General features: G+C 46.8%; 1 protein-coding gene across 5 annotated transcripts in view; it reads left to right on the top strand.

Moving 5' to 3' along the window:
* The window catches only part of STAB1 (stabilin 1), a 61,551-nt gene that overhangs the window by 26,725 nt on the left and 19,511 nt on the right, over positions 1–15,315 (top strand). For all 5 annotated transcript variants that reach the window (XM_052777149.1, XM_052777150.1, XM_052777151.1 and 2 more), the window contains 19 exons: positions 3–65; positions 1,378–1,479; positions 2,442–2,528; positions 2,894–3,005; positions 5,535–5,718; positions 5,979–6,072; positions 6,997–7,155; positions 8,066–8,161; positions 8,556–8,651; positions 9,262–9,309; positions 10,182–10,312; positions 10,707–10,818; positions 11,046–11,123; positions 11,505–11,606; positions 12,098–12,205; positions 12,718–12,849; positions 13,042–13,170; positions 14,041–14,097; positions 14,919–15,014. In XM_052777149.1, the coding sequence (XP_052633109.1) occupies positions 3–65; positions 1,378–1,479; positions 2,442–2,528; positions 2,894–3,005; positions 5,535–5,718; positions 5,979–6,072; positions 6,997–7,155; positions 8,066–8,161; positions 8,556–8,651; positions 9,262–9,309; positions 10,182–10,312; positions 10,707–10,818; positions 11,046–11,123; positions 11,505–11,606; positions 12,098–12,205; positions 12,718–12,849; positions 13,042–13,170; positions 14,041–14,097; positions 14,919–15,014 (1,986 nt within the window). The remainder of the gene's footprint in view (positions 1–2; positions 66–1,377; positions 1,480–2,441; positions 2,529–2,893; positions 3,006–5,534; positions 5,719–5,978; positions 6,073–6,996; positions 7,156–8,065; positions 8,162–8,555; positions 8,652–9,261; positions 9,310–10,181; positions 10,313–10,706; positions 10,819–11,045; positions 11,124–11,504; positions 11,607–12,097; positions 12,206–12,717; positions 12,850–13,041; positions 13,171–14,040; positions 14,098–14,918; positions 15,015–15,315) is intronic.

The raw sequence follows: 15,315 nt of genomic DNA, 5'->3' as shown, positions 1-15,315 counted from the left end.
AGGGCTCTTGTGTGGATTGTGAGGCCCTCAACAACAGCGTTTGCCCACCTGGCAGCAGAGAAATGGTAAATATTTGTGGTTATTTCAGTAATTTCTTCTTTGCATGACATACAGACACTGATAGACAGTTTCTAACCCAAGCCACTTTCAAATAAATAGAAAGCAGGAAAGGCAGCCACTAGAGAGGCTTGTTAGAGGATACATACTCCCCACACATCCATGCTCTGTGATCCCAGACTGTCACCCACTAACTGCTCTGTGCTATTTCTTATTCTGAAGTCTGATTGCTGAATCAATGGAGAGAACTGTGAGACAGTCTGGGCTAAATGTAGACTTGCAGCTTTTAGGCTTTCCTGCTCACATGCTCAGTCTGCCAGCTCCTCCAGACTGCTAGAACCAAGCCTGATCCCACTAATACCATCCAGTACTACCACTACCTATGTCATGGCCAGAGAATGACAACAAGCTTTCTGCACTGTAGAGGGTGAGAAACAATTTTTTCTTGGCCTGTGCTCCCTGTTGATTCAGAGGTGAGCAGAACAAGCTGAAGGTGGAGTCAGGAGGAGGAGGCTGGGTGCTGGTGTTTGAGTTATCCCATGCTGAGTTTAGCAGAACAGCAAGTTCCAGGAAATCCTCATGTAAAGGCAAGGCCCAAGATGATGTTTGTGAAGGCCAGAGAGGTGTTCACCACTGTTAACTGTTGGGTGTCTTCTGAGAGATCTGACTTTCAGGAGAACTTGCTGATGCGGTCTCAGCATGCGTGTCTGAAGTAGGGCTCTGCAAAATCGCTAGCTGCTCATTTTCCTCTGATTGAGGCAGGTGAAGCCAGAATCATCTGGGGCCCAATTCTGTCCCTGTCTAATTCCATGACAGGTCACTGAGCATTGTTCCAAAATTATTTGCAGTCCTTTCCCCTCTCTCCGTCTCACCTCCCTCCCTCTTTTTCCTTCCCACCCTCACTCTTACACTCTCTCTGCCCCACTCTCCCTCCCTCCTGCCTCCCCCCCCCCCCCCCTTTCTCTTTCCTTCCCTCTTTCTTACCCTCTATTTCTCACTCCGGCCCTTTTGTCCCCCTTGTCTTCTCTCCCTCTCTTCCTCCCCCTCTCTCCCTACCCTCACCCCCTACTCTCATTCTCTCACTTATCATAGATACTATTATTTGAACAAGGGCAGCACCTTGGCTCAGACTTGGGGTCTTCTGGGAGCAAGGGGAAAGCGCTGTGTGCCTTCTTTCATGATAGGCATGCCATAAAGATATCTTGTTCACCTTGGCTCCTCTGTGAACTTCCTCAGCTCAGAGATAGGCATAGTTGCTCTCTGCAGCAAAAAGAGCAGAGGGGAAGCTTACAGTGCTGATGACTTGATTTGTTTGTACAGGAACCGACGCTTTTCCCAAAAGAATGTGTCTACATCCATGATCCACAAGGCCTGAATGTCCTGAAGAAGGGGTGCGCCAGGTACTGCAATCAAACCGTCATGGTGAGTGTGATGGAAGACCACATTCCCTTTGAAAGGAGCCCAGCTTTGCCCTTCCTCTTTCATCAGGAAAAGCTCTGACTCCTTGAGCTGAGAGAGGGCTGGATGGGAGCAAAAGGGAAGCTGTCCCATGCAAAGGGCTGTCCCCAGGACCATCACATGAACTGGCTACCTGCTTTTTCTTTGGCAAACAGAGAGAGCACAGGGTTACTAACCTGCTGCAAATGTTAGAAAGCAGGTCAGTTAAACCTGGGTACAATAAATAAATAAAATAAAGCACACCAGTTACAACCAACCAAGCTGGAGGAAGCTATGAGACAAATGATGCGGTGTTAGCCGTGGCATGTTTTCTCTGAGAGTGCCCTGGTTTTAGCATTTCACCCAAAGGAAGCTGAGCACAGGGAAAGTGCTGTAAGCTATGAAGTGATAGCATCCTGTTTATGAAAGGTTGTCAGGTGGTTCAGGAAAGTCGATCTTAGCAAGTTTATGGACCTCACATTTGTTTGCAGCTCCTGAGCTCTCACAGTGCTAACTATATGGAATGATTTGTGGGTGTCACATTGAATACTGCTGATTGTTTGTCTTGTGATTGTTCTTCCATTAGTCAGTTGTAACCTGCGATCCAGGACTGCTCCATCCCTCCAAAGGAACACAGTCCTCAGCAAGGATAAAGTAGGAGTGAGTGGGCCAGCTATTAAAGAAATAAAAGCTCATAGAAAACATGGACCCTATTTGTTGAAGTCTGAGAGCAGAAAATAGTGATCTATTCTGAGAAGAACAGGCTGTGAGCAGAAAGAAGGGTATTGTTGAAAAATAATTTAAGTGCAGGAGGATGCCAAATGAGACAGTCCATTTCAGTCCATGGCAGAGAGGAGGACTAGGATTTCAGAATTATGAGGGCAGGATGACTCCAGGCAATTCTTGTTAAGTCACGTTATACCTTACCAATTTTGCTTTTGTTTCAGAAACCTGGATGCTGCAAAGGATTCTTTGGTCCAGACTGCATGCCATGCCCAGGGGGATATTCCAATCCATGCTATGGCCGGGGGAATGTAAGTACAAAAGATCCTGCTGTGTTGCAATGAACAGTTGAAACACTGTGGTTAGAAAGTGTAGTTATGGATAAGTACAATTCAGAGTTTATGCTTCAGGGCTAAGCCCACAGCAGTGGTAGCAGAAGATCCAGGGAGAATGGAACGTACTCAGTGAGTTTTCTATCTTAAGCTCTAACATGAATCATGTCATGGCTCTTGGGGACAGCTCTGGCTATGTGGGATTTTGTATTACTACCACCACTCTTCAAAGTCCTATTTTTTACTGCAAGTATCAAAGTGCCTTTGGTAGATATCAAAGCCTTGGCTTTGCCTTGGTTCCCTGAGTTTCAGTCACGTTGGTTTTCTTTTTGTTTTCCTTCCAGTGCAGCGATGGCATACAAGGGAGTGGCAACTGTCAGTGCTTTGAAGGCTTCAAAGGAATAGCCTGCCACATCTGTTCAAACCCAAACAAGCATGGCGAGAACTGTGACGAAGGTTGGTAATTCCGGTAGAGAGACGAGAGGAAAATGTAGGGCAAGGATATAGTGCAAGTTCATAGTGGATTCCCTTCTGGCAAGACCAGCGTCACAAAAGAAGTGACAGAAATGTCATCATGGGCGTCCCTTCAAGCAACAGTGGAGAAAACATGGCTGTGGTGGGTTGACCCTGGCTGGATGCCAGGTGCCCACCAAAGCCTTTCTATCACTCCCCCCACCTCAGCTGGACAGGGGAGAGAAAGTATAACAAAGGGCTCGTGGGTCGAGATAAGGACGGGAGAGCTCACTCACCAATTACCATCATGGGCAAAACAAACTCAACTTGGGGAAAAATTAACTCAATTTATTACCAATCAACCAGAGTAGGGTAATGAGAAATAAAACCAAATCTCAAAACACCTTCCCTCCACCCCTCCCTTCTTCCCGGGCACAACTTCACTCCTGGATTCTCCACCTACCCCCACCAGTGGCGCAGGGGGATGGAGAATGGGGTTATGGTCAGTTCATCACACGTTGTCTCTGCTGCTTCATCCTCCTCAGGGGCAGGACTCATCACACTCTTCCCCTGCTCCAGCGTGGGGTCCCTCCCACGGGAGACAGTCCTCCATGAACTTCTCCAACGTGGGTCCTTCCCACGGGCTGCAGTTCTTCATGAACTGCTCCAGTGTGGGTCCCTTCCATGGCGTGCAGTCCTTCAGGAGCACACTGCTCCGGTGTGGGTCTCTCATGGGGTCACAAGTCCTGCCAGAAAACCTGCTCCAACGTGGGCTCCTCTCTCCACAGATCCGCAGGTCCTGCCAGGAGCCTGCTCCAGCAGAGGCTTCCCACAGGGTGTCATGACCCAGACTGAACAGACTAGGAAGTCGTGTTTAATTCAAAATTCCCTCAGGCTAAATTAAGGTGAAAGGACACCAAACGATCAGTTAAAGATTTTATTCATGATAGAAGTAAAGTGAACTGGGGAGGCGTGGTAGTAGGTGACAGGGTTTCTAACAACAGGAATTGGCATAACTACTTCTGTAAACCGTGTAACCCAGGGTAACCATATACATCAATTCAGGGAATAAGGAGATCCCTCCTGTTGAGTCAGGAGGTTCAGAGCAGACCCCTTTGCTTTCTAGACTCCTCCTCAGAGAAGGGCCTAGGGGCGGCTGGATGTACTCTTAGCCTCAGACTTGGTCAACATTTTATGTCTTGAAATGGATGAGGTCTAGGGATTATGGAAAAGGAAAAAGAAAGAGAGAAGAAGACACAGAGAGAAAAAGGAAGAGAGAAATATTTCACCGGTGCTGGGTCCAGTGTTGGTTCAGTCAGCCGAGGGGTCCAGTCCCAGTGGGCTTGCGCACCCGGGGCTTCAGTTTGTGTCCTTTTATCGTCCTTGCCCCTCCTTCGGGCGGGCACCCAAACTCGTCAGGTTAATGAGCAATTTGTGAGCATTTGGGCTTGGGGGTCATTTGTGGAGTAACTTCTTCCCTGCAGACATGGCCATTGTTTGATCTTTGTATCAGAACAGCTTATCAGAAGAGGGAGCTGCGCACCCTCCAGCACGCCCTCCCCCTCCTGTTGCTGTTGTCTGAGCTGATGGGCTTTTCATCTTGGTTCCTTGCTGTGCAGGGTTTGTCTTTAAGCAGAGCTTGCCCCACCACAGTGTTTGAGACATTGACTCTTTCAGTCTCTCACACGGGGTCACAGCCGCCTTCGTGCACCCACCTGCTCCGGCGTGGGGTCCTCCCCAGGCTGCAGGTGGATATCTGCTCCACCGTGGACCTCCCTGGGCTGCAGGGGGACAGCCTGCCTCACCGTGGTCTTCCCCACGGGCTGCAGGGGAATCTCTGCTCCGGCGCCTGGAGCATCTCCTCCCCCTCCTTCTTCACTGACCTGGGGGTCTGCAGGGTTGTTTCTCTCACATGTTCTCACTCCTCCCTCCGGCTGCCATTTCTGTGTGCCCAGCAACTTTTTTTCCTTCTTAAATGTGTTATCCCAGAGGCACTGCCACTATCGCTGATGGGCTCAGCCTTGGCCGGTGATGGGTCCATCTTAGAGCCAGCTGGTATTGGCTCTGTTGGACGTTGGAGAAGCTTCCAGCAGCTTCTCACAGAAGCCACCCCTGTAACCCCCCTGCTACCAAAACCTTGCCACACAAACCCAATACAATGGCTGATATGAAAATGGTGATGGGGGTCTTGGAAACATCAGCCAAATTTAGGTGTGGGACTTTGATTTAGATCTCTCTTTCTAGGAAAGAAAAGACAGTTGACAAGGACCTTGAGCTTGATAGCCTAAATTTGAGCCTGTCCTTACAGCCTATAAAAAACACATACCCAGGTGGTCACAGGATCTGTTCCATGGCCAGGTTTTGAGTTATGACAGATGTCTCTTAGCAGATGTCTCTCTGTCAAAAACAAATGGGATGATCATTTGGTGTCGTAAGAGGTTGTAAAGGAAAGTTGGGAATCTACAAAATGCCGTCACTGTGGTGGATGCTGGACTTTTTGTAGTTACTGATCTTACTCCATGTACTTGACAGATTGTGGCTGTGTCCATGGAATCTGTGACAACAGGCCTGGCAGCAGTGGTGTGTGTCAGTCCTGGTCCTGTAAGGAAGGCTATACCGGGAAATTCTGTGACAAGATGTCCAAGAACTGTGGCCCAAGCGGGCTGTCCCAGTACTGCCACCAGAATGCTGTCTGCAGCCTCAACGACACAGCAAGGTCAGTCTTTTGGCATGCACATTCAGGGGGGCACACTGTCATTGTACAGGCACACAGCGGCTCTGTGGCTGCCAGCCCTGTAATTGTGTATATACGTCTGCATACTTGTTGCACAGGATTGTTTGAGTAATGCAGCCAACCTGCTAGAAATCAAAGTCAGGTTCTTGCTTGCTTCAGAGGCTCAAACTGCCTTTTTGCTCTCTGCTGGCTTTCAGAAGGGACTGCTCTATCTGTGTCCCTTTTGTGCTTATACTTTTAAGGTGCATCTGCATGGATGGATACGAAGGTGACGGGTTTTCTTGCCAGCCCATCGACCTGTGCAGTCAGCCAGAACGAGGAGGCTGTTCACAGAATGTAAGTGGGGTCAGACTGTCAAAGCGTGGAGAAGCAGCTCCTATCAATCAGAGCAGGGATCCAGGACTCCTGGGACTGTTACGCATCTTGTGTGCTAACTTTCCCTGTCTGTAAGATGGGGTGGAGTAACAAGTACCTGGACACAGTCATCGTAAGGATGTCAATCATTTGGGTTGGTGCCAAAACGTGACACCCCAGGGAGAGTTTGGCTGGTTTGCACCAGATATTTTGGCACCTACAGAGATTAGCTGTACCGATTTTTGGTTTGTAGTGATTTTCCCCTCAAGCTCTTCTAATGTGTGTTAGTTTCTCTGTTGCTGCGTTCAGGCTGTAGCTGAGCTGTCAGCTGCAACTCATATTTCTAGTAACCATCAACGCTACATTATTATCCTTAGTAAAGAACTGTGGTGCTTTAGGATGGAAATGACTGCCAAACAGTCAGACCTCATCATAATTTAGACCCCTCATTGAGAGGAACACATTGCACTGTATAGAAGGAAATAGGATAGCACTGAGTACAAAGTAGGTCTTTCCTGAGAGAGATCTGCCCTCCATCATTGATTCCATCCCGCATGTCCAGGCAGGAGATTGTGCTCCTCCTCTTCAGGGAATATTTCTTCTGTAATGGAAGAGCTTTACAGGATGGTAGGGAATGCTCTGGGAATTCTGAGCCACCCTAGACACAAGCATCTGCCTCTCTGAAAACACTAAATGTTTCTGGAATCAATTTATTATGAAGTTGTCTAGGACTTTTCTGGAGAAGATACTTCCATCCCGCCCCCCCGCCCCCCGCAGTGCTGGAATCAGAATTGGTCATTCAGAAACTCTCCACAGTCTGACGAAGGAGATTTGTTGCTGTATTTGCACTGCACTCCCTCCCTTCTTCTGCTGAGTGTAATTCTTTTTCTCTCCCTTCTCCTGGAGGCCCTGTGCACCAGTACGGGCCCTGGCACCGCCACCTGCAAGTGCAACACTGGCTGGACTGGGGACGGGAAGGCCTGCGTGGCTATAGACAACTGCATGCTGGAGAGCAGAGGGAACTGTCACGTCAATGCTGACTGCATTTATATCGGCCCTGGCCAGGTATGATCAATGCTAAGCAGTCTGATAGTGGACTTATCATTTCCTAAGCTGCTCTGAGATGGCCTGGGATCACCAGAGGTAGAAATCGGGCTGGTCAGCAGCAAAGCCTTCTTGTCTGCTGCCAGAAACACCAGCTGCAGCTAAAACCACACAGTGTGCTTGCATGAAGTGAGATGCACTGATGAGTTTGAGGCTGCTGTGCTACTCTGAAACTTTCATGCAGCAAAGGGAAGAGACTACACTCCATAATACAGCTCAGTATAAGCCATCAGTTGCTGTGTCCTCCTTGTTCCCAGATCACAGCATTGTCTCTGGGCAATGCTAAAATATACAGAAAAGCATGTGCAGCTGTTCAGATAGTCCATGGAGGGAGCTGGGCTGGCAGTCGGGCATCTTGAGATAGGAGGAAGGCGTGCAGAAATGGCTTCTCAGGGTGCTGCTTCTCAAAGTGCTTCTCCCCACTGAGCCAGGGGAGCATTGGACAATGTGCTGAAAAAAGGTGCCAAATCTTCCGCAGATGTTAGTGAGGTGAGATGTGCAAGTGTTCTCCTAGCTATCTTGAAAGCAGGAAGCTTTGAAATTAACCCCTCTTCTCTTTCCGCAATTCACTAACTCTGTGTCGTTCCCCGAAAAGCTGGAAATAAAGAAGGAAACCGTCATCTTCAAGTGACCCTCCTACAGCCAAGCAGTGCAAGGGATCAATGCGGTTGAGTAATCAGGCAGCATGTGTGCCGTGATAGAGGATGATGCCCTGCTAAAGAAATATCTCCACATTTCCAGGTCTTGAGGGACCAGGAAGAAAACTTGGGAAAATATATTGAGAATAGGTTTTGCTGCCTTAGGCCTGTTTTGGGTAGCAAATGAGGACTCTCTGATAGGTCTGTAAAATTGAAATGTCTCTTTCTTGCAGAGCAAGTGTGTCTGCAAGAGGGGTTATGCTGGTGATGGCCACAACTGTGATGCAATCAACCCATGCCTCATGGACAACGGTGGCTGCCATGACTTGGTGAGTAGCTAAAGTGCTGTCCCGAGGCTGGCATGGCAGTTGAGGCTCCTCTGCTCCCTAACAGAGGTTTTTCAGCCACAGCATTGAGAGAATTGCAAGGATTTACGTTACATCATCTTCTTGGCATGTCACTGATGTGTTATAAAGGTTTGGTCTCTGATTTACCCAGGTGGATCCTCTGATTTTTGTGAGTTCACACAACCAAAGCCATCACCTAGGCTTTAATGCATGAGGAGGTATAAATTCAGTGCCACCCATAAAGGCAATAGGAGGAAGGTGCTTCTGTGTGCTCTTCTAGCCCAGGCCATGGGAGGCCAGAATTCAATTCCTAGATAGGTACAAGACTGCATAACCTGTGTTTGCTCCCTAATTTCTTCTTTCCTTGTATTTTCAGGCTATGTGTGTACCCCTTGGAGGAGGAGAGAGATCCTGCGCTTGCCCTCAAGGCTACGTGGGGGATGGCGTGACATGCTATGGGGACATTCTAAAAGTGAGTAAAAAATAAATGTCTGAGGTCTTCTTGAGATTGGAGAGAAATGGCTCTGCTCTTACTTTCGTTTTCTCTGTTACCTGAGTTTACTCCTTCTCCCAGTACCAGCCTGAGAGCACAGCACATGTGTCTGCCCAAGGCCACAGAGACAGAACTGGTGCCAAGGTCAATGTGTTCATGAAACCATCGGCAATAATTTCTAAGCTGTTTCACCCCTGTCTGTCCTGTGCAATAAGTGATCTGGTTTTTTTGTTGTTTGGAAGTTTTTCCAGGTCAGAGCTGGTAGGCCCATTTTCTGTCATTAGAAATATCAAGGGCCATTGTGGATTCAATCCCTGTCCCTGGTAAACATGAGCAGTTGCAGATGAGTTGAAAAGAGTTTGTTTATTTAAGAATATAGTTTTTTTTAATGGCTGGAGTGTTTTTAGGAGTGCCCATCGTTCCCCATGATACACAGTGCCTGTAATTGTTGTAAGGTGAGAGAGGAATGTCTAAGTCATTATTGCCAGATTTGATATTGCAAAGGGCTCCTTTCCCCCACCCTGAGTCCCCCAGCCCTGCAACGCCAGTGCTCAGCAGGGGTAACCCTTCTGTTGTTTCTATTTGGAAGGAGCTGGCCAGGAATTCCCACTTCGCAGGCTTCTATGACTGGCTTAAGGTAAGAACAGCCATGGGATGCCCGCATGGGTAAGTTCTGTAGAAGTGATGTCTCTGCAAACACTGCTGCTACAGAAAGAGCAACTCCATTTATCTTTTTCATTAGAGAAAAACAAAACAACAGCAAAAGAGAAATCGTTATAGAGCAGGTGTGTAGAAAAGCTCCAGAGTTTGTGATAGAGTGAGGGCTGTGAGTGTGTTTCTAGCACCAGAGGAAGCTGGGGCTGTGTTACACTTAATTTTCACGGTTGTATCATCTGTAACTCCTGGCCATCATAAAATAGCACAGAAGGGAAAGAAAAAGGGGCAGCTTTATAATAGCTATTTTTCAGAAGAGCATGCTTTGAGAAGTTAGACTGTGTGTTTGTTCCTTTTCTTGTTACTGCATCCCTGTCTCTGGTGTGGCAATAACAGAGACACTCTGCAGACTTGCAGCAAGCCTGTGGAAGCGTGCTATGACATATGGCATCTAACTGAGCTTTAGCTTACCTGTCCTGCTGCATACATTGTATGTGCTAGGAATAATCTTGGTCTCTCCCCTAAAACTGATGTTGAGGGTTCAGAAAGGATTTATTGGTATGATTGAATGGGTTTGAAGATTAATTGAAGTACAGAAGTAGGGCTTAAAGCAGCAGGTTTTCCCTTGGCAAATGGATGTTAGCTGTTTTGGCTAAACCACCTGCGGCATTCATTGATTGCCAACAGCACTTACCTGCCATGCCCAGGAAGCCTGCTGTGCTGCTGAGCATATGCTGTCTTTCTACACAACCCTTTTATGCGACTGCAAGAGTGGGATGGCTGTTGGTTATATTTTGTGGTATAGATGTGGCAGTGGCATGTCTTATTTGTTCATTTTTGTGCTTTGGACAACAGAAATCTCTCTTCAGCATCCCAGCAGGAACCAATGTCACTGTGCTGGTGCCATCAGAGGCAGCTATCAAAAACTTGAGCAAGACTGAGAAAGATTTCTGGCTGACCCCCTACATGCTGCCATTTTTAGTCAGGTATGAGGAGATTCCTGCCTTTGCTTTACTATGCCAAACAACAATAACAAAGCCGTGAACTGGATTTCTGCTTGTACAAGACCAATAAAGAGTTATCTTGAGATAAATCTAGAAGCAAGATTAAATATCTAGCAGGCAAAGAATTTAGTAGGCATTTAAAATGTAACAGACCACAGGCCATGGGAAGTGGGTTTATTTTTCATGTATTTGCAGAGGAAGATTTTCCCTGTCATGTAGATGCAGATGGCATCAGGACAAGTAATTCCCTCTATCGTTTTCTCCCCATGCTTAACTACTTCACGTGAGAGACATGAATGTTGGGTGGTATGGTCTTATCTCCCTGTTATTACAAACAGTGCCTAATCTTTTCTTTACCTGCCTTTGTTCCCTTCAGGGCCCACTTTCTTGAAGGTGTCTTCACTTCTGAAAAGCTCAAAAAATACGACAAGCCAGAATTGCCCACCCTCAACCCACAGACCAGATGGCAGATAAACACCAGGAGCGGCGTAAGGGTTTCTGACATAACGCACATGTACAAGTATCAAATTAAACTGCTCAAGAGCTGCTGCATCCAGTGGGGAGCCTGGGTGGGACACTGATGCCCTCAAACTCAGACATCTTTCAAAATTTGTACTCAGATCAATCATGTGCAACCTTGAACAAACAACATACTTGTTTTGAATTTGCTTGGCAATTTCTAAACCTTTTGCTTCTCCCTCTGATGCTTTTGCAGGTATTAACCATCCAGAATGCGAGTATAGTCGCCAGCGACATCCCTGCCAGCAACGGCATTATTCATGTCCTCAGTAAGGTACGTCAGTACATGTGATCCTGGGAAATGCTGCAGTTGTAGCAGCAGGTTTGTGTTGCAGCGTCTGTGATCGGGCCAAGGAGGAATACATGTCTGGACAGTTAGGAAGGGATATAATGTCAAGAATATATTTGGTTATCACAAGGTCCTGACAGATGTTTCCTGTGCAGCAGTGTTTAATGTTTAAAATATTTGTCTCCAGGACAAGCGGGAGGCGAGTTCCTCTTCTCTTGGCTGACAGAAGAAGAGTTAAGGCTATTGCAGAATTGTGTAAAATGAGGTCTTTTCTAATTGCCTTTCTTGCAAGCAGGGCAGGAGTCTAGTGTGATTTCCCTCAGAGCCCCTTGCCCAACCTTGCTTATGAACTCACTTTTTCCACAGGTTTTGTTGCTGCCTTCAGGAGATATCCCACCAAGTCCTCCAGGTCTGCAGAAACAGCTTGAGACAGTTGCCTCATTCAGCACATTCAAGGAGTTGCTACAGGTAAGCAGCTGAGGTGAGCACTGTTGTGGTTGTCAGAACTGTGTTTTGAGCAAATGCCCACCTTACCTTGTACTGGGGGACCAAAATTTGGACTGCCTGGTGAGACAAGGGAGACCGCCTGTTTCCTACCATTCATGAGGGATCTTCTTGGAAAGCTCTTTTGAGCAGCCAGAGAGTTATATACTTGGTTAGATCTCTATATCATTGGCATGTTATTACAGTGGAGGACAACCTGTCTACCGCAGGCGCTGTCATGCTTATACAGGGCAGAGAAACCTTAGAGGAAAAGGAAGACTTGTTCATAACTGAGAAGCTGCACTTATGTCAGCCCAGGAGGAGGAGCAAGCAATTAGATGTGTGTGACTGAGTAGAAGTTGTATATCCCATTTTCAAGCATTTCTTCTAGCGCTCTTGTAATTGATTTCATGCGTGGTCTGGTTTTTAGTAAGTACAATTGTAATAGCTAATATTACTGCTTGGACATTTTTTAGCAATACCAGCTCATTGGAAAAATAGAGTCCTCTGAAAAATACACAGTTTTTGTTCCTGGAAATAATTCCATTGAGGAGTACTGCCATGCTGCCAATGTGACCCAGTTGGTAAGCTCACTGCTTCCTTTCAGTTTGAGTATGTATTGTGGTACGTGTAGGGACATGTACACTGTCAGATCATAAACTTGAGTTCAGTGGATTTGAGCATGGAGAGGAGAAGCATATCTGATGCTAAAAGCTGGGAGAAATGTGGCAGAGAGAAATGAGAGGTTTTCCTGGGGTGTTGCAATGGGATATGAAAACAGTATTTGGACTCCAGATGCAAATTTCTGAGTAGATTTGTGTGTGGATAGATGACATGACATGTTGCCCTTCCTGGCTGGCTGTGGCATATTTGTGGCAATTTTCGACCTTTTGAAAGGTTCCAAAAGCATTTATGGCTTCATCCAGTAACAGGCTCATCAAGTGTGATCAGTCATCTGTGATAGGGAGTTAGTAGGCTCTGTGGGCTTAATTAGCCATTACAGATGCTTAGGAACTCTTCTTATGCCATACCTCTGACTGAATTGTAGTCTAGGAAGTCAAGAGGGTCCTAACATTTGGTGGTTTTGTGTATTTAGGACAACGAGACAGTGCAGTACCACATTGTACTGGGAGAGAAGCTCTTGCCCACGGACTTGAGAAGTGGAATTCATAAGAACAGCATGTTAGGGCTCTCCTACTGGCTCATGTTTTATCAAAACAGTACCCAGGTAAGGAAGGAAGACTGTTCTGCCATTTGAAGATCTGGCTTGACCTATCACTTTCTAAGGCTGGTGGCTGGATACATCCATTTCTGTTTTGCACACCCTCACAAGTTTACTGTGACTGTCTGACAACTGTTACACAATCCATGCAAGAGGTGCCGAAGGTTATCGTATCAGCCATTGTCTTCTCCTTTGCAGAAGTTCGTCAATAATATTCCTTTGGATGGAAAATTTCTTGAGACGAAGAATGGCATGCTGATCGGGGTTTCACAGGTCCTCCAGATACAGAAGAATCGTTGCACTGCCAATACCACCACCATACAAAAGGTAATGGTGATTACCGAGGAGCTGACCACCATTTCACAGGGTTTCTCCACCTGCTGAACCAAACTGATGAATAGGAGACAACCTACCTTGTCTCTTCCACATGGATGAGACAGTAGCTTGTGGTCTGACCCCAGATGAGCGTCGTGTGAAATGGGACATCCTGGAGACTTGGCACCTCCTAGCCTCAGACTCTGTGCTTCTAATGCAGCAGATCTGCAGCTCTTGTGCAGATCACGTTCAGTTCACTTGCTGGGGCTCCCTCACAGTGCCAGCCGTGGGGCAGGCTGGTGCAGGGACTCACAGATACTCAGCTGTGGAAGGAGAATCCAGCACAGTTCTTGCATGGCATGACCACAAGGCCCCTAGGAAATGCTGTGGTCTGCCTGGGAGTCATGGCCAAAGTCCAGGCCACATGTATCTTGTGGCTCTTGGCCATCTGAAGATTGCAGGGTCAGACTGAGGTATGCCTGCTTTGTTACAGATCAGAAAAAAAGTATCTGCAGCCTTGCAGGAAGGAACTTCAGGCCTACAGAAAGCCCTATCCCAGCTTAGAATCTCAGGGAAGGTGTAGCATGTGATCTCTTCTGGTTTGTTTTGTGGTACAGTCTCTGGAGTGCAGAAGTAAGACCTTGTGTACACCACTGGAGTACAGGAATAAGACCTTGTGTGAAGCCTTTGATAGCAGCCAGGACCTGAGGATCATGCATCATGATTTTTCGTCTTTTGGTGTTTTGAGCCACAGAGATAAATACATCTTTGTCTTTGTCCCAGCCAGCAGCCTGTACAGCACCATTTGTAATCAAGATTAGTGTCTTGGTGTGACGTTGGTAGAGGGCACACATGTGACTTGTCCTGTTCTCTGTGCCCTAGTCAAGATGCGGCAAGTGTGAGAAGGGGATCAAGTGTCCTCCTGGATCAGTTCTTGTGGTGAGTCTTTCATTCGTGTGACATCTCACAGACTGTTTGCAGATACTGCTTTGATGTCCTTTTACTGCTCTACAGATGTCATCTCAATACCTGAAAAAATGTGCCCTTGAGTCCTCTGTGGCTCATTCATTAGCAAGGTTTGTAAGAGGAAGCAGAAACCAAGGGAGGCTTACACAGGAAAAACACAAACGTAAACCATGAGGCTCCTTACAGAGCTGGCACCAGGCTTTGCCTGAATTTCAGGAGAACTTTAGAGCATGCAGTGTGAGGAGTTTCCCCCCTTAGCAGTGAAGAAGAGATGTCTTTTTTTCCTCTTTTACTCTTTTGACATTATCATCAAGGAAAGCCTGTTTAGGGGTGCCAATAGCAATTTCCCAGCCTGGACAATTGATTTGTTCACACGGGTGGGCTGGTTGGGCCTGCAGCTTGTTTGTGAGTGAGTGACGAACATTCCCGGAGAGGAAAACGGCTAAACATTTCATCTGCGTGCTGGCTATGAATTGCCTAGCAGCCACATCTGGCTTCTTAGGCTTCATTACTTTATGCCAAAAATTTTCCAGTTGCTTTTTCCCAGTATTCACACTGACATGTATACCATGAATTTGGCAGGTAACAAAATAGACTCTGTGTGGTGACCTCACGTCTAGAGATGCCTCATTGGTCTCAGCTCTGGATAGTCCAAATTTTTAGAGCTGTTCCTGTAGGATAAAAAGCATTATTCCTCTGTTATGCAAGAACGCTGCCATATGCACCAAAATGTACAATGTTTGTCTAAATATTGTAATATCTTCTATCTGTATCTATGTTAATTATATCTGCAGGAATTGCCAGGAAGCAAGAATCTCGCTCGCTGTGAATTACGCTCTGCAGATACGGGAATACTTGGCTGCCATTTCACCTGTGCAAAAGTTTCTCTAGTAAGAAAAACATTTGCCTTGCATTCATTCTGACAAAAGCAAGATGTGTATTAGAAATACAGCCATGGAAATACAGCCTGTGCTGAGGTCCTGGCTGCGTTTGTGTCATTGTGTAGCTGAGACTGGGCTTGTCTGGCAGTCGCTCTCCATCCTGGAGATAGAGGGCACTGGAGAAAAAACTAACCTGCGGAAATGTCTGCACAGTGATGGATTGTGGTCTGCTGTTTTGGTATTGTTGCTTTGGGTTTTGTCCTGCAGAGGAAGAGAAGGAGTTGAACATTTGTAGTCTGGTTTCCTAAGG

The sequence above is a fragment of the Harpia harpyja genome, chromosome Z, assembly GCF_026419915.1.
Source record: "Harpia harpyja isolate bHarHar1 chromosome Z, bHarHar1 primary haplotype, whole genome shotgun sequence".
NCBI lineage: Eukaryota > Metazoa > Chordata > Aves > Accipitriformes > Accipitridae > Harpia > Harpia harpyja.
The sequence above is the reverse complement of the archived record's forward strand: the minus strand, read 5'-3'. Positions and strand labels throughout refer to the sequence as shown.